The following is a 23301-nucleotide window of genomic DNA, read 5'->3' on the forward strand; positions in this document are numbered from 1 at the left end:
CATCAGGTGATGCATGGACATACAGATTGGTAGCTTTGAACTCTGTTGGGGTTCTTGCTTTCTATAAGGCACAAATTTTACTGCATAGAGGCTCTGGCTAGCATTAAATAGTACAGAGTGAAAATGATGGGTGGTTTATACACATCACACCATCTTACTAATGGTATAATTATTAAGATATACTAGTTAACAAAACTTAATGATCTTGGAATGCAAATGAGATAAATATTAGAGTCACCATTATAAATGAAATAGTACCTTTTATAGTACAAATAATATTTAAATAATATAATATTTATAGTTTCTTTTACTTCATTTCATATTTTTATCGTATAGTAATGATTCCATTAGAAACAGTGATTGCAAAAGAGTAGTTTGGAAATTCCATGTCACATCAATTCCCAATGCTGAACCTTTATTAGATCATGTATTTTTAGTATGTTTATGATTTCTGGTGAAGTGAGCAATATCTACATTTTTATTTTTGTGTTCTCTCTGGTTTCCAAGCTGCCTTTCTTGTTTGACGGTGAGTTCTTTACATTGCTTCATGGTGTCTTCTTTTTCTCTTATTTCCTCTTCTTACAGCATCCCGGTTTGACCTACTCTAATTGGTTGACACAGTGAGCTCAAGGATATTAGACTTGCTTTATGCAACCCGTTCTCCATCACAGAGCCCCCACGAACACATAGGGCTTCAGCTCATGTTTCCCCTTAATTCTTATTGTTGTATGTCGATTCTAGTAATCTTCAACAAATAACTTTTCTTCCTCCTACACCATTTGCTTTCTCATGCAACCTTACCCATTTTCCATGTTTGCCTTAGTGGGAACAGTGACTTGCCGTAGTTAAGAACTATGTAGTCAGATAGACTTGGATCCAAACTCTGTCTCGTCTTCTTACTAGTTGTATGATCTTGGGCAAGTTCATATTTTCAGTCTCAATTATTCAGTATCCCTTACTATGAAAGACAGGGGTTGTTGTGAGATTTTGGAAATAAAGAAATTGCCACTGCCCTTGGTAAATTGTACTCAGTAAAACTTTGGTAGTTACAGGTTTGAGAAGTTAGCAATGGGAAGGGGGGTGCTAATTTCTGTAAAAATCAGGAAAGGACAAGATATTATGTGATGAGAAAGGGATGTTTTAGGAAGTAGGACAGTTGAAAGAACTTTTATCATACAGTTAAAATAATAATGTGTAGAAAGTTCTTGTCCTTAACCCTTAGATTAGATGTATTTTCGGAGTTAAAAATTTTGTGGATTTTAAAAGGTATGTATATTTCATATATTACAGAAGATCTCTAGCAGGATATGGGGTAACATTCTTACACAAACAGATACTTTTTTTTTAAGATTTTATTTTTAAGTAAAATCTGAGCAAGCAGTCTAATGCTGGGCTCAATCCCAGGGCCCTGAGATCATGACATGAGCCACAGGCAGATGCTTAGCCTACTGAGCCATTCAGGTGCCCCAACAAATGGATACTTCTATAGAAAACATTTCTGTATGAATTTTTATACAAAGGTGTTAGCCTCCCATCATTACCCTCCCATAAACTCAGGTCAGATTGTGCCACCAAATGAGTTATGAAAGAACTTACTTTTCACAAGGGTTGAATCTGATGATTATGGATGAGAGATTAGAGTTCTGAAAAATAAAAGGAGATTCTGCATTTCTTTATTGTGAGCCAAAATTATTCTCTCATTTCAGTGATGTGGGTGTTTTCTACATTTCATAAACATGGGGCTATGGATGCTTTTCTTACTTCCATAACCACACTCATTCCCTCCCAGGTACCCTTGCCAGTTCACTTCAGGTTATTTTATTTTATTTTTTTTAAAGATTTTATTTATTTATTTGACAGACAGAGATCACAAGTAGGCAGAGAGGCAGGCAGAGAGAGAGGAGGAAGCAGGCTCCCTGCCGAGCAGAGAGCCCGAAGTGGGACTCGATCCCAGGACCCTGAGATCATGACCTGAGCCGAAGGCAGCGGCTTAACCCACTGAGCCACCCAGGTGCCTCCACTTCAGGTTATTTCTTCTGAGAATTAAGGGAGGGAATGAAATAGAACTCTTTCAGTAGGAGTTTCTTTGTCGGACATGGAAAATTCAGGTCACTTTGGGAAATTTTTTTTTTTCCTTATTCCTGGAACTTGTTAAGATGTGAAGTGTATATTAATCTGGAGTGAAAAAGATATTAAAATCATTAGTCTCCCTTTCTTCCTTTGTCGTTTAAACCTGTGCCCTCTTAAATATTTTGATTCAAAAGGCATTTTGGCAATATTTGTTGTTAAATGTGATATACTAACAGTTTTAGACTATATGTCTTTTTTTATAGAGATACCTATGGACTTTTAGAGAAATGTATATTGTATTACTGACTGGTCGAAGTTGCTTTTTTTCTTCCACTAATGAGGATCTATATAGATTTTTAGTTCATTCCTTTCTATTTGCTATTGATTTGGAGGACTTGCTATGAGAATGAAAATTGTTATTAAATCATAGTTTGGTAATACTTAACTATTACTCAGAATTGATTCCAGTGGTTTTTGTTTGTTTGTTTGTTTTAGTGTCCTACTGAAACCAAAGCAACATTTGGGGTCCACCTTAAAATAGTAGGAGACTGGACAGGTATGTAGAACACAGAGTTTTAAGGTACATGCTTTGAAAATAATGGGTCATACAATAGTTTGCATGTGTTTAAGTAATAGGACAACTAGCATATATAGAAATGTGGATATGTTCTCAAGCTGTTGTTTTCTTTCTTTGCATATACAGTTTTGATAGTCTATATTTTCTACTTGTAGGATGCATTTTTAGAATTCAAATACCTTGGATATTAATAATTGTTAATGTATTGTTTGCTGTGTTTACAAATCATTGGTTTCTGCCTACTTGTCAAATGCACTGGCAATAGTGGGAAGAATGAAATGTGTTTTTTAGAAAATATGATTTTAAAAATAAGTAGTTGATTTTACTCTCAAAATAATCAACACCTGGGATTGGGATTTCTATTGAGATTTAAATCTAACAGTTCCTGCATGACCTTTTTGTGGTATTACCTATGTGTATAATATAACAACTCCACAGCATCTTTGGAATAGTGGTCAATATTTTTTTAAAGATTTTAGTTATTTATTAGACAGAGATTACAAGTAGTCAAGAGAGGCAGACAGGGAGAGAGAGGAGGAAGCAGGCTTTCCAGGGAGCAGAGAGCCCGATGTGGGGCTTGATCCCAGGACCCTGGGATCATGACCTAAGCCGAAAGCAGAGGCTTTAACCCACTGAGCCACCCAGGTGCCCCTGGAATAGTGGTCATTTTTCATAGCAAATTTATTAGTGATGTGTTACTCATTTATTCAATAAAAACTTTTATATTATGTGTGGCATGCATTGTATTAAGAGTTCTGAATAAATAAATGAAACATTGTTCATTCTCTATTCCCCTGGTCCAATACAGTGACTAACAAGTGAGTGCTCAATAAATGTAAATCTGTTGGCTAGTTGCTTAGTTTGGCTGTTCAAAAGAAAGAATGCAGTATAGACATGAATGCAAGTTAAATAAAAGTATTTTCTAATTGAGTGCTAAACTAGGAGGAGGGAATCCGAAAAAGGTAGACTTAGAATAGTCTAGGGTTATACGAAGAGCTTCACAAAGAAGAGGGAAGTTGAGCTGAACCTTGAAAATCAGGCATATGAAAAAGGAAGGAGGTCATTTTAGTAAAATTCACAGCATTGTCAAAAATCAGGGAAGGTAATGTGTAAACCATATCTGAGAAGGGTCAGTCAGTCTAGCAGAAGCAAAGACTTCATTCTTGGGAGTACTATGAAAAAGATATTTGGGGTTACTGCAGTGAAGATGTTGAATGCCTTGACAAGATAATAAAATAACTTAGAGATGCTAGAGAACTTTTGAGAGATTTGGATCATTGTAACAATAATAGCATTAATAATTTGCTAGTTGGATAGATTAGAATCTACTGGTACGGGAAGGCAGAGGAGAAGAGTTCAGTGGAGGAATGGGAATGGAAAGAGGACTAGAAGGAAAGGATTTGCTGGCACAGGTTTGAGAAGTTAGCACTGGAAGGGGGGACTAATTTTTGTAATAATCAGGAAAGGGCAAGATATTGAGTAATAAGAAGAGGGGGTATTTTACAAAGAAGGACATTTGAAGAACTTACAGCAGACAGTTAAAAATAATAGTGTATAAATTCTTTACCCATAGAAAGGACAACCAGCTTGGAATTGGAAACTTGATGAAAATGGAGAAAAAAACCAACAGAGTATTTAATGAGCAAACGATGAGATTAATCAAAAGACGTTTGAGCAGTAATGACCCATTCAGAATTATGAAAAATCAGGCTTCAATATGTGTAGTTTATCTGATTGCATCAAAAGAGATCATGGTAATCCCTTGTTAGAAAAACACTGGTGTAGCATGAAAATAGTAATTCTCATGATAATCTCAGAACTAGTTGATATAATCATAGTTGTTTTGCACTATTTGACAAATAAAGAACAAGTTCTTTGCTAAGAATCTCAATGAAATGTGAATTAACTTCAGTAATGAGTGGTCATTGAAAAAATTCTGTATCTGAAGAGAAAAAGTACAATGAAGATATAATTTAATTCATCATGATAAGGAGAAACTTCATGATGGATTATTACTAGCTATTGTTACTCAGTTTCTTCGTAAAGTTATTTTCTATTGTCAGTAGCTCATTAAAATAAATGATTACCTCATCATTTATTTCGATCTTTTCTATTAGGGACATCTTATAGTTTTAATTTTTTTCTCCTTTTTTGAGGGAGAAATAAGATCATTCTATTTAGAGCTCAGTTCCAGTCAGATGATTTTCAATTAATAAACCTTCTGGGTTGTTGACTCTAAATATTTGTTGACTTGGAAAGAAGTGTCAAGCGTTCATGCATAAAACCCCTAAATAATTCTGCACTAAATAATATCTGGCACTTTAGGTCAAAAAAAGGTTTAACTGTCTTAAAACAATGGAGTTATAATTATGGAAGGAAAACTGGGAACATTACTCTAAGATCATTGGGTTTTGTTTTAAAATAATTAATTAAAACTTAGTGCTAAGAGCAATAGGGGTAGTAAATAGCAAAAAGATGTTTAAAAGTTGAATATCAGAGGTTTGCTTTTCAAAACTGATAGATATTTTATAGTTATTTTTTTCTTCCCTGAAATATGTTCTGTCTTGGGCAGGTCAAAAGAACAAATTTTAGACTGCCCCATGGATGGTCTTTCTAAGATTAATCAATGATACCCAGCAGCAAAGTGACCAAGAAGAAATTTGAGCATAGCTCAGGACAAGCAGGCCTCAAAGTTTCAGATTTATTGTCTAGCTTTTTATTTTAACCAGGACTTTTGTTGCACCCCTTAAGTATGTGAAAGACTCATTAAGTTTGGAAGACCCTTCAAAACCTCAAACACAATTTAGGTTTTTCCTTGAAATGATGGTGATGGAACAGATAAATCACTCAAGTGGATTTATCATCGAATTAATTTTTGTTGCTTTTTTAGAGTCAGTCATACTTTCCAATTTCAAATACATGATCACATATTGCCTACTGGTTTGCTTATCATTCTAACTGTCCAAAATGTTTTGTTATTTTGTGCATTAGATTACTATTGAATAATGTCTGAGATAATGTTATACTGTTGGTTTTTTTAGTGATCTAAATAGCAACTGACTCTAGTTTTACTACAAAAGCATTATACGCATTGAAATTACTCTAAAAATTTTGTCATTTTTCCATTCAATAGTTAATGGATTGACAACTGGATAAATATGCAATGAGGGCTTATTGTACATATCCTGTATAATCCTTGAATCTGTGTTATCAGTTTCTATCAATTTAATGTCTAATGAAAAATATTCCTATAATCAGAGGATATGGTTCACTTTGAGGATCAAAAGTGGGAAACCAGGGCCATATAACATCATGAATTTGTCTTAATACTTAATACACGGATACTCATAGTACAAGAAACCATAGATAAAATTTTAGTTGAAGACTAGACCAAGAAAAGAGTTGATAGTTCTCTCTTTATTTATTTCTATGTCATCAAATTAGCCAGGTACATATAATTCATCTAGCTGATTGTTTATGAAAAGATTAAAACAGAATATGTGTAATGCATTTAAGAGTCTCATGCTCTTCCGACTGAGCTAGCCGGGCTGTGTAATGCATTTAAAGGATATATTTTTTCTTATAGGGAATCTCTTTACAAGTCAGATTATGGCCACACAAATTATAATAATGTTATTATTTCATAATGAGAACATGTTTTGGAACAATTGTGGCATCCACCTTTACCATCCATATCTGTAAATAGCTTTGGTGGCTGTAAGAAGAGTAAAAAATCAAAAGTACTCCTATTGAATACCAACCATTTTTTAGACGGCATGCCCAAAAAGCAGATGCAAAATAGGTTTGAGCAAACTGGCTGTTTTGAACAGCACAAATCATACTTGGATATATGAAACACCTGGGTTTTTTTTTTTTTTTTTTTTTTTTAATTTTTTATTTTTTATAAACATATATTTTTTATATACATATATTTTTATCCCCAGGTCTGTGAATCACCAGGTTTACACACTTCACAGCACTCACCAAATCACATACCCTCCCCAATGTCCATAATCCCACCCTCTTCTCCCCAACCCCCTCCCCCCGGCAACCCTCAGTTTGTTTTGTGAGATTAAGAGTCACTTATGGTTTGTCTCCCTCCCAATCCCATCTTGTTTCATTTATTCTTCTACCCACTTAAGCCTCCATGTTGCATCACCACTTCCTCATATCAGGGAGATCATATGATAGTTGTCTTTCTCTGCTTGACTTATTTCGCTAAGCATGATACGCTCTAGTTCCATCCATGTTGTTGCAAATGGCAAGATTTCATTTCTTTTGATGGCTGCATAGTATTCCATTGTGTATATATACCACATCTTCTTGATCCATTCATCTGTTGATGGACATCTAGGTTCTTTCCATAGTTTGGCTATTGTGGACATTGCTGCTATAAACATTCGGGTGCATGTGTCCCTTTGGATCACTACATTTGTATCTTTAGGGTAAATACCCAATAGTGCAATTGCTGGGTCATAGGGCAGTTCTATTTTCAACATTTTGAGGAACCTCCATGCTGTTTTCCAGAGTGGCTGCACCAGCTTGCATTCCCACCAACAGTGTAGGAGGGTTCCCCTTTCTCCGCATCCTCGCCAGCATCTGTCATTTCCTGACTTGTTGATTTTAGCCATTCTGACTGGTGTGAGGTGATATCTCATTGTGGTTTTGATTTGTATTTCCCTGATGCCGAGTGATATGGAGCACTTTTTCATGTGTCTGTTCGCCATCTGGATGTCTTCTTTGCAGAAATGTCTGTTCATGTCTTCTGCCCATTTCTTGATTGGATTATTTGTTCTTTGGGTGTTGAGTTTGCTAAGTTCTTTATAGATTCTGGACACTAGTCCTTTATCTGATATGTCGTTCGCAAATATCTTCTCCCATTCTGTCAGTTGTCTTTTGATTTTGTTAACTGTTTCCTTTGCTGTGCAAAAGCTTTTGATCTTGATGAAATCCCAGTAGTTCATTTTTTCCCTTGCTTCCCTTGCCTTTTGCGTTGTTCCTAGGAAGATGTTGCTGCGGCAGAGGTCGAAGAGGTTGCTGCCCGTGTTCTCCTCAAGGATTTTGATGGATTCCTTTCGTACATTGAGGTCCTTCATCCATTTTGAGTCTATTTTTGTGTGTGGTGTAAGGAAATGGTCCAATTTCATTTTTCTGCATGTGGCTGTCCAATTTTCCCAGCACCATTTATTGAAAAGGCTGTCTTTTTTCCATTGGACATTCTTTCCTGCTTTGTCGAAGATTAGTTGACCATAGAGTTGAGGGTCTATTTCTGGGCTCTCTATTCTGTTCCATTGATCTATGTGTCTGTTTTTGTGCCAGTACCATGCTGTCTTGATGATGACAGCTTTGTAATAGAGCTTGAAGTCCGGAATTGTGATGCCACCAACGTTGGCTTTCTTTTTCAATATCCCTTTGGCTATTCGAGGTCTTTTCTGGTTCCATATAAATTTTAGAATTATTTGTTCCATTTCTTTGAAAAAGATGGATGGTACTTTGATAGGAATTGCATTAAATGTGTAGATTGCTTTAGGTAGCATAGACATTTTCACAATATTTATTCTTCCAATCCAGGAGCATGGAACATTTTTCCATTTCTTTGTGTCTTCCTCAATTTCTTTCATGAGTACTTTATAGTTTTCTGAGTATAGATTCTGTGTCTCTTTGGTTAGGTTTATTCCTAGGTATCTTATGGTTTTTGATGCAATTGTAAATGGGATTGACTCCTTAATATCTCTTTCTTCTGTCTTGCTGTTGGTGTAGAGAAATGCAACTGATTTCTGTGCATTGATTTTATATCCTGACACTTTACTGAATTCCTGTATAAGTTCTAGCAGTTTTGGAGTGGAGTCTTTTGGGTTTTCCACATATAGTATCATATCATCTGCGAAGAGTGATAATTTGACTTCTTCTTTGCCGATTTGGATGCCTTTAATTTCCTTTTGTTGTCTGATTGCTGAGGCTAGGACCTCTAGTACGATGTTGAATAGCAGTGGTGATAATGGACATCCCTGCCGTGTTCCTGACCTTAGCGGAAAAGCTTTCAGTGTTTCTCCATTGAGAATGATATTTGCGGTGGGTTTTTCATAGATGGCTTTGATGATATTGAGGTATGTGCCCTCTATCCCTACACTTTGAAGAGTTTTGATCAGGAAGGGATGTTGTACTTTGTCAAATGCTTTTTCAGCATCTATTGAGAGTATCATATGGTTCTTGTTCTTACTTTTATTGATGTGTTGTATCACATTGACTGATTTGCGGATGTTGAACCAACCTTGCAGCCCTGGAATAAATCCCACTTGGTCGTGGTGAATAATCTTTTTAATGTACTGTTGAATCCGATTGGCTAGTATTTTGTTGAGTATTTTCGCATCTGTGTTCATCAAGGATATCGGTCTATAGCTCTCTTTTTTGGTGGGATCCTTGTCTGGTTTTGGGATCAAGGTGATGCTGGCCTCATAAAATGAGTTTGGAAGTTTTCCTTCCATTTCTATTTTTTGGAACAGTTTCAGGAGAATAGGAATTAGTTCTTCTTTAAATGTTTGGTAGAATTCCCCCGGGAAGCCGTCTGGCCCTGGGCTTTTGTTTGTTTGGAGATTTTTAATGACTGTTTCAATCTCCTTACTGGTTATGGGTCTGTTCAGGCTTTCTATTTCTTCATGGTTCAGTTGTGGTAGTTTATATGTTTCTAGGAATGCATCCATTTCTTCCAGATTGTCAAATTTGTTGGAGTAGAGTTGCTCATAGTATGTTCTTATAATAGTTTGTATTTCCTTGGTGTTAGTTGTGATCTCTCCTCTTTCATTCATGATTTTATTTATTTGGGTCCTTTCTCTTTTCTTTTTGATAAGTCGGGCCAGGGGTTTATCAATTTTATTAATTCTTTCAAAGAACCAGCTCCTAGTTTCGTTGATTTGTTCTATTGTTTTTTTGGTTTCTATTTCATTGATTTCTGCTCTGATCTTTATGATTTCTCTTCTCCTGCTGGGCTTAGGGTTTCTTTCTTGTTCTTTCTCCAGCTCCTTTAGGTGTAGGGTTAGGTTGTGTACCTGAGACCTTTCTTGTTTCTTGAGAAAGGCTTGTACCGCTATATATTTTCCTCTCAGGACTGCCTTTGTTGTGTCCCACAGATTTTGAACCGTTGTATTTTCATTATCATTTGTTTCCATGATTTTTTTCAATTCTTCTTTAATTTCCCGGTTGACCCATTCATTCTTTAGAAGGATACTGTTTAGTCTCCATGTATTTGGGTTCTTTCCAAACTTCCTTTTGTGGTTGAGTTCTAGCTTTAGAGCATTGTGGTCTGAAAATATGCAGGGAATGATCCCAATCTTTTGATACCGGTTGAGTCCTGATTTAGGACCGAGGATGTGATCTATTCTGGAGAATGTTCCATGTGCACCAGAGAAGAATGTGTATTCTGTTGCTTTGGGATGAAATATTCTGAATATATCTGTGATGTCCATCTGGTCCAGTGTGTCATTTAAGGCCTTTATTTCCTTGCTGATCTTTTGCTTGGATGACCTGTCCATTTCAGTGAGGGGAATGTTAAAGTCCCCTACTATTATTGTATTGTTGTTTATGTGTTTCTTTGATTTTGTTATTAATTGGTTTATATAGTTGGCTGCTCCCACGTTGGGGGCATAGATATTTAAAATTGTTAAATCTTCTTGTTGGACAGACCCTTTGAGTATGATATAGTGTCCTTCCTCATCTCTTATTACAGTCTTTGGCTTAAAATCTAATTGATCTGATATAAGGATTGCCACTCCTGCTTTCTTCTGATGTCCATTAGCATGGTAAATTCTTTTCCACCCCCTCACTTTAAATCTGGAGGTGTCTTCGGGCTTAAAATGTGTTTCTTGGAGGCAACATATAGATGGGTTTTGTTTTTTTATCCATTCTGATACCCTGTGTCTTTTGACAGGGGCATTTAGCCCATTCACATTCAGGGTAACTATTGAGAGATATGAATTTAGTGCCATTGTATTGCCTGTAAGGTGACTGTTACTGTATATGGTCTCTGTTCCTTTCTGATCTACCACTTGTAGGCTCTCTCTTTGCTTAGAGGACCCCTTTCAATATTTCCTGTAGAGCTGGTTTGGTATTTGCAAATTCTTTCAGTTGTTGTTTGTCCTGGAAGCTTTTAATCTCTCCTTCTATTTTCAATGATAGCCTAGCTGGATATAGTATTCTTGGCTGCATGTTTTTCTCGTTTAGTGCTCTGAAAATATCATGCCAGCTCTTTCTGGCCTGCCAGGTCTCTGTGGATAAGTCAGCTGCCAATCTAATATTTTTACCATTGTATGTTACAGACTTCTTTTCCCGGGCTGCTTTCAGGATTTTCTCTTTGTCATTGAGACTTGTAAATTTTACTATTATGTGACGGGGTGTGGGCCTATTCTTATTTATTTTGAGGGGCATTCTCTGAACCTCCTGAATTTTGATGCTTGTTCCCTTTGCCATATTGGGGAAATTCTCCCCAATAATTCTCTCCAGTATACCTTCTGCTCCCCTCTCACTTTCTTCTTCTTCTGGAATCCCAATTATTCTAATGTTGTTTCGTCTTATGGTGTCACTTATTTCTCGAATTCTCCCCTCGTGGTCCAGTAGCTGTTTGTCCCTCTTTTGATCAGCTTCTTTATTCTCTGTCATTTGGTCTTCTATATCACTAATTCTTTCTTCTGCCTCATTTATCCTAGCAGTGAGAGCCTCCATTTTTGATTGCACCTCATTAATAGCTTTTTTGATTTCAACTTGGTTAGATTTTAGTTCTTTTATTTCTCCAGAAAGGGCTTTTATATCTCTCGAGAGGGTTTCTCTAATATCTTCCATGCCTTTTTCGAGCCCGGCTAGAACCTTGAGAATTGTCATTCTGAACTCTAGATCTGACATATTACCGATGTCTGTATTGATTAGGTCCCTAGCCTTCGGTACTGCCTCTTGTTCTTTTTTTTGTGGTGAATTTTTACGTCTTGTCATTTTGTCCAGAGAAGAGTAAATGAAGGGGCAAGTAAAATACTAAAAGGGTGGCAACAACCCCAGGAAAATATGCTTTAGCCAAATTAGAAGAGATCCAAAATCGTGAGTGGGGAGAAAGGGGATAAAAAGAGGTTCAAAAAGGAAGAAAGAAAAAAGAAAAAAGAAAAAAAAAAAAAAAAAAAAAAAAAAAAAGAATTTTTTTTTAAAAAAAGAAAACACCTAAGAAAAATGTAAAAAAAAATATATATATATTAGATAAACTAGTAAAAAATCGTTAAAAAATAAAAAGGTAACAGTTAAAAAAAAAAAAAAATTTTACCCGAAGGCTAGAAAAAAAAAAAAATGAAAAAGAAAAAATTAAATTAACTGCAAGACTAAAAAAAATCACAGGAAAAAAGCCATGAGTTCCGTGCTTGGCTTTCTCCTCCTCTGGAATTCTGCTGCTCTCCTTGGTATTGAAACCGCACTCCTTGGTAGGTGAACTTGGTCTCGGCTGGATTTCTTGTTGATCTTCTGGGGGAGGGGCCTGTTGTAGTGATTCTCAAGTGTCTTTGCCCCAGGCGGAATTAAACCGCCCTTACCCGGGGCCGGGGTGAGTAATCCGCTCGGGTTTGCTTTCAGGAGCTTTTGTTCCCTGAGCGCTTTCCGTAGAGTTCCAGAGGACAGGAATACAAATGGCGGCCTCCTGGTCTCCGGCCCGGAGGAGCCGAGAGCCCAGGGCCCCACTCCTCAGTGCGCCCTCAGAGAACAGCGCCCAGTTACTCCCGTCTGCCTGACCTCCGGCCGCGCTCCGAGCTCACCGAGCCTGCGACCGGTTCAAGGTAACACGGAGCTGCGAGCTTACTGTCGGCTCTGTCTCTGTAGCCGGCTTTCCCGTTCCAATACCCGCAAGCTCTGCGACACTCAGACACCCCCGATCCTTCTGTGACCCTGCGGGACCTGAGGCCACGCTGACCCCGCATGGGCTTCGCCCCGGTTTAGCCTCTGGAGCGATGTCCCTCAGCGGAACAGACTTTTAAAAGTCCTGATTTTGTGCGCGGTTGCTCCGCCGCTTGCCGGGAGCCGGCCCCTCCCCCCGGGGTCTATCTTCCCGTCGCTTTGGATTCACTTCTCCGCCAGTCCTACCTTTCAGAAAGTGGTTGTTTTTCTGTTTCCAGAATTGCTGTTCTTCTTCTCTTCGATCTGCCGATGGATTTTCAGGTGTTTGCAATCTTTAGATAAGCTATCTAGCTGATCTCCGGCTAGCTGAAGCAGTCTCAGCTTGCTACTTCTCCGCCATCTTGACTCCTCCCGAAACACCTGGGTTTTACATAATGCATGTTCACATAGTATAAGCGTTAGCTGAAGCCCGTAATAAATATGAATTACGAATTTCCACATTTATTTTTTTTTTTTTTTTTTTTTTTTTTTTTTTTTTTTTTTTTTTTTTTGTTAGAGAGAGAGAGAGATACAGAGCGCAAGCACAGGCACAGAGTGGCAGGCTAGAGGCAGAGGGAGAAGCAGGCTCCCTGCCGAGCAAGGAGCCCGATGTGGGACTCGATCCCAGGACGCTGGGATCATGACCTGAGCCGAAGGCAGCCGCTTAACCAACTGAGCCACCCAGGCGTCCCACGAATTTCCACATTTACAAAGGAATGACTAGAAATACTCTTTGTTGTTGTGACGGCTGCTTTGACTAGCAAATTGTCATGCTTAGATATTTGTGGAAGATAACATTTAAACTATTTGTTATTTTGGCTCATAATTAGATATTTATTAAACACCAACTGTATACCAGACACTGTTGTGTAGTGTGTCTAGAGATACAGAATTGGTCAAAACAGACAAGGTCTCTGCTCTCCTAAAGACTATATTCTAGTCAGTAGAGATCTTCAGTAAAGAACAACAAGAAAAACAAAAAAACAAGGTATTGTACGTTAGATAGTGATAAATGCTATAAAGAAAAATAAAGGTAAGGAAGTAAGAATGGTGAAGGAAGGGGGGAGTGCTGTTTTATTTTTTTTTTTTAAAGATTTTATTTATTTATCAGAGAGAGAGTGAGCACAGGCAGACAGAATGGCAGGCAGAGGCAGAGGGAGAAGCAGGCTCCCCGCCGAGCAAGGAGCCTGATGTGGGACTCGAACCCAGGACGCTGGGATCATGACCTGAGCCGAAGGCAGCTGCTTAACCAACTGAGCCACCCAGGCGTCCCGGGAGTGCTGTTTTAGACGGGGTGTTTAGCTACGGACAAGGAGATGAGGGTCTGTCAGGTGGATTTCAGGAAGAAGTCCTGAGGAAAGCGTGCAAATTTCCCGAGGTGGAAATGTTTGGATACTCAAGGAGCAGCAAGGAGGCCATTGGGGCTGGAACAGAGATGAAGAAGGGGTAACTCGTAGGAAATAGACTGAGGGGTAAGCAGCGGGTCAGACACTGTAGGCTATGGGAGGATTGGATTTTTATGTGATTGAGAAAATAGGCATGGTTTAAAAATCTACATCTGAATGATACCCATTTTATTTTAATACACCCTACCTAGTTGTTGTGAGGCCAAGGTTATTTATTTATTTGTTTTAAATGATTGAGTTTAGGGAGAGGGAGGAAAGGGAATTCAGAGTGGCAGAAAACAGGTCAAACTTTTTGTTGGGGTGGGGAATGTATCATTATTTTAATAATGCTTCAGGAGTGGTTTTATCTCCTGCCCTATATTCCTGATTATGGGTTCTGGTAGCCTGGTGCCCCATTATCCCCCATGATGGTAATAACTTCTTTCTATTCTCTGGTTTTCTTCGCGGTCTTTTAGCTTCAGTTCTTCCCTCACCTAAGTCATTAGTTTCGTATATTAAATTCCTTCCACTTAAATTATGTAGCCATTCCTGGTTTTGGACTATTAGAGTCCAGTTCACAGTGAAGCCTCTGTGAGCAGAGCTCTGAATTCGGAGGAATGCTGGGGAAGATGAGAGGAAGTGTAAAAACCCAGAAGCAGGCAAATGTTTGTGGCCAAGGACCAGTTAGGTGTGCAGTATTGCTCGAACTGAGTATGACCTGAGTGAGAGTGTTGTAGGAAATAAAATCTGGGAATACCCATGGACCAGACATGGTGGGCACTTACACACTTAAGTTTTATTTTAAATGTTGTAGAGTATCCCTGGAGGATTTTGATTAGGGTCTGACTCAGATTTTAAAATGGGAACTCTGGCCACTCTATAGAGAATGTGATGTGGGTGGGCCAGAGTGGGAATTAGGAGATGAGTTTAAAGAGAAGCCTTTGCTGCTGTCTAGACAAGAGAAAGTGTCACATAGGGTGACAGTGACAGGGTCCTGAAAAGTGGTGGGATTCTGAAGGTATATCTGACAGCTATTGTTGACGGATTGGAGGTGGGACATAAGAAGAGTTAAGAATCATGGGGAGCCTGGGTGGCTCAGTTGATTAAGGGGTCGACTCTTGATTTTGCTTAGGTCATTTTCCTAGGGTCGTGGGATAGAGCCGCACGCTGGACTCCACACTTAAGTTGGAATCTGCTTGAGATTCTCTCTTCTTCTCCCTCTGCTCCTTCCCCACTTTCTCTCCTTCAAATAAATAAATAAACTCATTAAAAAAGTTAAAAATTCCAAAAAAGAAGAGTTAGGAATCAGAGATAATTTAAGGTATTTAGAGTAAGTGGACAGACTGTGCTCTGTGTATTGAGTTAAAGAACTTTGTGGCATATCAGGGAAACAAGAGTGGGCATTCAGATTCAGTTCTGTACAGTTTAAATTTGAGATGCCTCTTAGACTTTCAAAATGTAAAGTTGAATAGATCATTGCATGTATGAATCTGGAGGTTAGGGTAGAGATCCAAACCTGGGAATTATGATATTTTGGATCTAAAGATGGGAAGTATGATAGGATCAGCTACAATAGTAATTCTCATCTATGTAAGATTTATATACATTTTAATATACCTTTATATATATCTTATATTGTATATATTATGTATTTACCTTGTATGTATTTGGCCTGTATGTCATTACATTAATATGCCTTTTATAGTAATTTATATTCATTTTATAGCATTTTATATGCCCTCTTTACATTCTTAAAATGAAATTTGCAAATATTATGTACACAAATTATTTTTAAAAACCAGTATAATATCCTAACCTTAGTATAAAGGAGCTATTAAAAGAAAGTAATTTATAATAAATAACTTATATTTCCTATTTATATTTTCAAACATGACTATAGTAGAAGTCATAATGGAATAGGTGACTTAGCCCACATACAGAGTGATCATGAATAAGACAGTTCTAAATACAGGATCTCAATACAATTGAAATACTATGAGCACTATTTTCTTTATGGTGTGATTTTTCCAAAATAGTGAACTTCTTTTGGTTCTAGGCACAATAGTTTACAATATTACTGCAGTTTGTAGGGTGGCTACAATTTGGGGATTTTTTAGCACATATTTAGGTCATGTAAATACTTTGCATTTATGACAAATGAGTTTTTCCATTTACATGAATGTCCAAAAAGTCACTTGAAAAACAAGCAGAAAGTGTGATAATTCCTTGTTGCATAGCATCTCCTCCTCCACAATGTTATAGGATATCGAATGTCTCTAACCCCTACCCTCCACACTTTAGTAACTGCTGATCATTGTTATGAGAACCAGATTGCCTCCCCAAGTTCTGAAAGCTGGACCTCCAAAGTGACACTGTGCTATCAGGAATAGCTACTTGTATAGATAGAGAAGAAGTATAACAGAATTCTGAGACTTTCAACACTTAGAGTCCAAAGGTGACAGAGGTGAAGTGGCCACAGAGATAAGAGGGGAACCAGGAGAGTTTGAATCCTGGACAGAACAAAACATTGTTTCAAAAAAAGAGGCATTGATTAATTAAAACAAATGCTGCTTCTGACAAGTAGAGTAAATTGAGAGCTGATTTAATGACACTGTGAGATGTGTTTTTAATGGAGTATTGGGGACAGAAGCCTGTCTCAAGTAGGTCCAAGAGATAGTAGGAGAAGTAGAGGTGGTCCATATAGATAAATCCACTGATATATTGGGACCAGTTCCTGTGAGCTCATTTGATTGAGTGCTTCTCTTCCAACTCTGTCTTCCATGAGGTCAAGTTCAATAGCTTTAAATCATCCCAGTATATTTATGCTACAAAAATTGACAGACATCATAAAAAATGGATTTAAAAAATGTTTCTAAAGACCTGGCTGCTAAATATTTGCCCAAAACACCACTGGGCAAATTCTAAGGAGTTTCAATATAAAATGAAATAAAGCAATAAGTCAGTAGCTGAAGGAAAGAGGATATAGGGACAAGGCAGATATACGTTAAGAGGACATATAACAAATACATGTGTAGAAATATAAAATATGTACACATATACATATATTTCATTTGAGCAATGATAATATGTGTAGGTACTTCTGGGAAAAATGAGAATGAAGTAGAGAAGAAAGAGTCGATATTGCTGGAACGATAGAGGGCATAATCCCAGAAGCAAGGTCCACACATGCCTCTTAATGCATTCCAGAAGAACTGGATTCAGTGTACAAGTGGAGGAGTTGACCATGGATAAGGCAGCTGGGCAGTTCATGCTTCCTAACTTCCTAACAGGAGGGGCACAGAGAAGATGATTACAGAGCATGACGACAGATGGATTGAGGGGTTTGAAGTAGGAGGGATGGGGTTTCTCTCCTGGTTCCTTCTGTTTTCTTGGTGAAAGAAATGGGTTATCACTGAGACTGAGGATGGAGAAAGGTGTGCTGAATTTTGAGGAGAAGGAGGAGGTTTCATGTATCGTTTGGAGTAGTGAATTGATGAGTGAAGCATAGTAGCCCTTCTGAGATATGCCAAGGAGCCTACTAAGGCATGTGGTCCAAAACTCAAGTGAGACAACTCAGAATAATTGTCAGTTTTTTCCAGGCATGTCCAGTTTTTCAGATTAGCTATTGTACAGGCAGTAGTGGTGTTGGTGTTGGATTTTACCGTTGTTGGTTTACTTCTGACTGAATTCACGATAGCTCTCACCTCCAATCCATTCTCTTACTGTAGCCAGAGAAGCTTCAAAAGCTTTGTCAAATTAAATCGCTTCTCTTGCTTCAGTCACTTGAATAGCTTCTCATTGCTTCTAGGATAAAGAGAGAAAATCCTCATGATGACCTTGAAGGGCCTCCTTGCTCTGGTCCTGAACAACCTTTCATCTTGATTCAACTGTTTCTACTGTGCACTACAGCAACACTGGCCTTTTGGTTCATTCTTCTTTTGCTTGCTTCCTTCCACCCTATATCTGTTCTGATCTGTATGTTTACTGTAGTCTCCACCAGCCTACTCACCCTACCCACACATGTACCTGGGATGTTTAGATCATAGCTCAGGAGTCATTCAGAGAAGCCTCCTAGACACCTCAATTTTAGGTGTTGTTTCTTATATGCTGTGATATTTCTGTTTTTATGGGTAATTATCTCTCTTGGTAACTATATTTTCAGTGTGGTCATTTGTAGTGAGTTTCCTCCAACAGACTCAGCATAATTATGGTTGTAATCTTTTAGCTCACCATTGTAGTCAAAGGTCAATTAAAATGCTTGTTCCTAGCAAATGTAATTATTTGTTAAGAGAAGGAAGGAAGGGAGAGAGAAAGGGATGGGCAGAAGGAGGAAGGAGTAAAGCAAGCAGGGAGACATATGCTCTGCTTCACCAACACTCACAACCTAGTGGGGGCAGGAGTCAAATATATAAACAAAATGTAATGCTGTTCTCTCCAACATGGAGGACGTAGATGTTTCTGGGAAGGAGAGTTACAAGGCTTTCTAGGGCCAACAGCGTCAGGGTAAACAGGACTTGTCCAGACTGGGAGATTATTCCATGGAAAGAAATAACTTGAATAATGGCTCAGAGGCGTGGACTATCATGGAATGTGAGGGAAATGTCAATGATGTTGGAAGGCCAAGCTGGGATGGTATCCAGAGGTCATGTCATGGAGGAGCTTGGAATTGCTAAGAAGTCTGGTCTTTTTGCCCAAAGATGTTGCTGAAAAATGGAAGGGCTTTAAACAGGAGCTGAAGTAAAATTAGCATTTTATATGGATCTCCTTACTGATACCACAAAGACTGGCAGGGAGAAAGACCAGGTTAGAAGCAAAGACACCAAATTAAAGATTTGTCGTAGAGTGAAGGAGATAAAGAGTATCTGAGGAGATAAAGAGTTGTGTGGAACGGATGATATATAGAGTCCAATGTAATAGGGCCAAACAATTACTATGGGGGGTTACTGCTAACCATATAAAAATTACATCAGTTGGAAAATGTAGGGAAGAGGCTTGGGGATGATTGTGTTGCTGTGAATTATTGAGTATATTAGAGAACAGTAAATTGACAGTTAGTGTACAAAAAGAAGCTAATAGCAAATGGATTGAATTCCAAATTCCTCCTATTTGTTAATTTCCCCAGAATTCTGAGAGTGACTGAATTTATAGTTTAGTAGCAGTGGGAGATGAGTAGCAAATCCATATGCAATTATTTGAGTATCCATCTAGGTGGGTCTGGATTAGGTTGAGGATTAACATTTTATGTCTTAATGTTATATATTACTTATATAACAGAGCAGTATATTTCTGGTCTCCTGTGAGTCTATGTGGGAATCATGGAGGACAGTTAATTAGTTAATTTGATAGAATTCAACATAACCTATTTGCTATCATAATATAATAAATCCTTCAATAAATATGAGGTGGGGTTAAATTTCATATTTCATAACCTCAGAAATAAGGAAATTTTTCTATCAGGGAAATGAGTAATTTATATTATAATTTAAATACCCATCTGCTCTCAGTAGAGAGGATGAATTGTTTTCCCTTTGGTTTCTCAGTTGATAAACATGAAATCTGAGCTATCATTGTTTCACAGATGACAGCTCACTTATAATGCCACTGAATATGTACAGACAGCTCACTAAAAGATTGGAATTCATTACTCATTAGGTTTTATTCTAGTTCAGTCATTTTATGATCCCCCAAATGGGGGGAATGCACAATTTTTGTTTTTTAACCAATAAAAACTGTGACTTTTAATTCTTTGAAATAAGCAAGTTCTGCAATTTTTGGACCTGGAAGTAGAGTTATTATAGCAAAGTGGTATGTTTGCATGGATTATTTTGTTTTTATTATGAATTTTTTGTCCCTAAGAGAAGTTTGGACTCTCAGTTATCTTATATTTTTTTCTGCTCAATTTTACTCTATAAAGAAAATAAGAACAGTGAAGAATTTTGTTGGTAATATGATTTCTTAAGAATTTAAAAAATGTGACAGTAATGTACTGGATAGCCAAAAACATGTATATCATTTTGCCAAGTTAGTCTAGTGTCAATGAACTAAATAATTTCCAAGAAGCCAAAAAATCAATGATGGTGTGCCATTATCATGATCATGAGGAACATTTGTAAGTACTCATTTGTTTCTTGCACTTGCTAAGCATTTTATGAGGGAGCTAAATAGATATAGTTCCTGTTCTCTAAATGTATTATAATTTTTAAGACAAAATTATAACTTGATGGATTATAATGTTGCAGATAAGGTTCATAAATGTCATCCAAAGGAATACACCTAAGACCTAAATAAGTGTGTTAATACCAAAGAAAGGTGCTTAACGTCTGTGGATTCAAAGGCAACTGAGTCAGGGAGTTTTGGGAATAGTGTCCAGTGAAAATGGTACCACTACTGTGATTTTTCAGCTTTAACAAAGGAGGGGTCTGGGGCATAATAAACAAATGTAAATAGAAGGTAAAGTAAATTCTTTCATGAAATGAGATTTTTAGAAGATTTGGAGGTGAGAAAAAAAAAAAGAAACAAGATGGAATTGAGAGGAAGACAAACCATAAGAGACTCTTAATCTCACGAAAAACAAACCTAGGGTTGCTGAAGGACGGGGGTAGGAGGAGGGTGGTAGGGTTATGGACATTGGGGAGGGTATGTGCTATGGTGAGTGCTGTGCAGTGTGTAAACCTGGCGATTCACAGACCTGTACCCCTGGGGCTAATAATATATTATATGTTTAAAAAAAAAAAAAGAAAAGAAAATCTGGAGGTGACAAATAATGGATGTGAAATGCTAAAAAACCCCAAGCATTGTGCCAAATTGAGTAGTACAATAGATTGTTAAGTAAGTAGAGTAAAAATTGTCTGCTGTAGTGTGATAGGAGATTATCTCATTTTTTGTTGGCACTGTATTGAGAAACTAGTAAAATATTTTGAGGTGCCCCTATCAACATAATTAAAGAGGAGAAGAAAGAAGACCTAAATAAAAAACTTTGCATATCTCAACGTTTTCAGTGACAATACTTAGTAGAAGGCTATGCCTCTAATTGGAACAGATAAAATGTATTTTAAGAGTTAGATGTCCTTCAAGGAATAGTCAAGTGACTTGTCATCCTTTATTACACTAACTCCTTCTCATTTATGACATAATCCTCTGAGTTTCCACTTTCACAATAACAGTGAAAATCTTTTGTTGTTGCTGGAATGGTGGACTCTTCAATGGCAATCTGAATATTGTCTTCTCTGGTTGGGGTAGCATACTCAACCATATAGACTTTCAAGCCTGGCAACAAAAATACAGAAAAGGCAACGAGGGTCAAGACCCAAACCAATACCAATGGGACTTTATTTTTCCTTTTCCTTTCCTTTTCTTTCCTGTCCTTTCCTTTTCTTTTCTTTCTTTCTTTTTTTTTAGGTCAGGGAGGGAATTTACATGAATATTCTTATTCTTATTTTTTCTACAGAGTAGGAACAAAAGACAGCATTTTCCAATTATTTTTCAGAAAGAGGTTTTTGATTACATTGATTGCATATTATATTTACCTTTTTATCTAGCTGGAGGAGTTAGCCTTTATAAGTAAACCTTTAATAAAAAACTCCCTAAGCCTATCAAAATTGTGCATTTGGTATGTATTATTTTTACCATATTAAAAAAAATTTACCATATTAAAAACCATATTATTACCATATTAAAAATACCATATTTTACCATAAAAAATACCAATGTATTATTTTTACCATATTATTTTACCATATTAAAAAAATTTCATATGTATTATTTTACCATATTTACCATCACAGAAGAAAAAAAGCTGATTTAACTTCAGTGAGAACTGAAAATCAAGTAATCTCAAGGAAATGAAGGTTTTTTCTGTTAAAGGATAGAACAGTGTAGAGAAACATGCTACGTTTCTAGATATAAAGTCTGAATATTTAAAACTGCTAATTCTCCCCAAGATAAATTATAGTCTTAATATGATTTCAATTAAAATCAAAATTCAAAGTAAAAAATAATTATCAATGGTCATTTGAAAAAACAGAAGAAAGTAATTAAAAATAAATAACAAATCTTAAATGACAAGACTGGCCATATTAAAACGTGTTATAAAGTGAAATGAACTTTACCAACTAGGAATTTATAAGGATAAGAGATGTACTTAGGAACATGAAGCTATTAAGTAGATCAGTTGAGATTTTAACTCAGGCTCACTGTATGCTAAAATATATGCTCATTTACTAGGCTTCCTCCTATAATGTTAAAATAGTTTAAGGAGTATGGTACTAGAACAAAAGTGACAGGAAATCTACTAACAAAGAAAAAATAGATATACTAGAAACAGACCCTTTACTACATGAAAATACATAAGATATTATATGATATGATAAAGAAAGGTCCATAAATCAATGTGAAGTATTAGTTTGTAAATAGTTAAAACAATTGTCACTTAACTATCCAAAAAAATCGCATCTTTACTTTAAGAAGACCAAAAGTTAATCCCAAATAGGTTAAATATTTTTACGTAAAAAAGTTACTCTGTCAAAGAATGAGAAGAAATGAGAAATTAATAGCAGTCTCTGGATACAAAAGACCATCTATCCTAGAAGAATACACAGCGAAAACTAAATAGTTTTAACTATGTAAAAACATAAAAATCCCATCAGAAAAGAAAATAAAATTGAACAGAAAAACATTTATAGCAGTTACTCACCAATACTGTTAATACATAGAGTCCCTTCAATTCAATAAGAAGCTGAAAAAGGAGGGGTGTCTGGGTGGCTCAGTGAGTTAAGTCTCTGCCTTCGGCTCAGGTCATGATCTCAGGGTCCTGGGATCGAGCCCCTCAGTGGACTCTGCTCGGCAGGGAGCCTGCTTCCTCTTCTCTGTTTGCCTGCCTCTCTGCCTACTTGTGATCTCTGTCTGTCAAATAAATAAATAAAATCTTTAAAAAAAAAAGCTGAAAAAGGAAATGGATGAATTGTATGAACAGAGAAAATCATAATAGTATTCAAAAAAGTATTAATTAGAATAGCTAGAATACGATATTGTGTCTGTCACTTAAATATTTTTGTTGGTGATATTTATTGTTAGTGAAGATGCAGAATACTGACATTGGGAATGTATGTGCAAAAAAGAAAACCAGAGGGATCAAGGAAAACCCAAACTTTTCCAATGAAACAACCTAACAAAGGAAACAGATTCATATATTTGCTTGTTGCTCTTCCGTAATCCATTTTATAAGCGTGTTCTTTGACCAGGAGGTCCTGTATTTAAAAGAAGACTCTCACTATGAGGTTGGTTTTTATAAACTTGAAAGGACCATATATTGCATGCCATTAATTTTGTTAGCCCAGGGTTTTTCGTTAGACCTTCATAAAAATAAAAGAAAAT

General features: G+C 36.9%; 1 protein-coding gene across 2 annotated transcripts in view; it reads left to right on the plus strand.

Annotated features, from left to right (window-relative positions):
- The window catches only part of NOX4 (NADPH oxidase 4), a 177669-nt gene that overhangs the window by 90435 nt on the left and 63933 nt on the right, over nucleotides 1-23301 (plus strand). For both annotated transcript variants that reach the window (XM_059186909.1, XM_059186903.1), the window contains exon 12: nucleotides 2566-2626. In XM_059186909.1, the coding sequence (XP_059042892.1) occupies nucleotides 2566-2626 (61 nt within the window). The remainder of the gene's footprint in view (nucleotides 1-2565; nucleotides 2627-23301) is intronic.

The sequence above is a fragment of the Mustela lutreola genome, chromosome 1 (assembly GCF_030435805.1).
Source record: "Mustela lutreola isolate mMusLut2 chromosome 1, mMusLut2.pri, whole genome shotgun sequence".
Lineage (NCBI taxonomy): Eukaryota > Metazoa > Chordata > Mammalia > Carnivora > Mustelidae > Mustela > Mustela lutreola.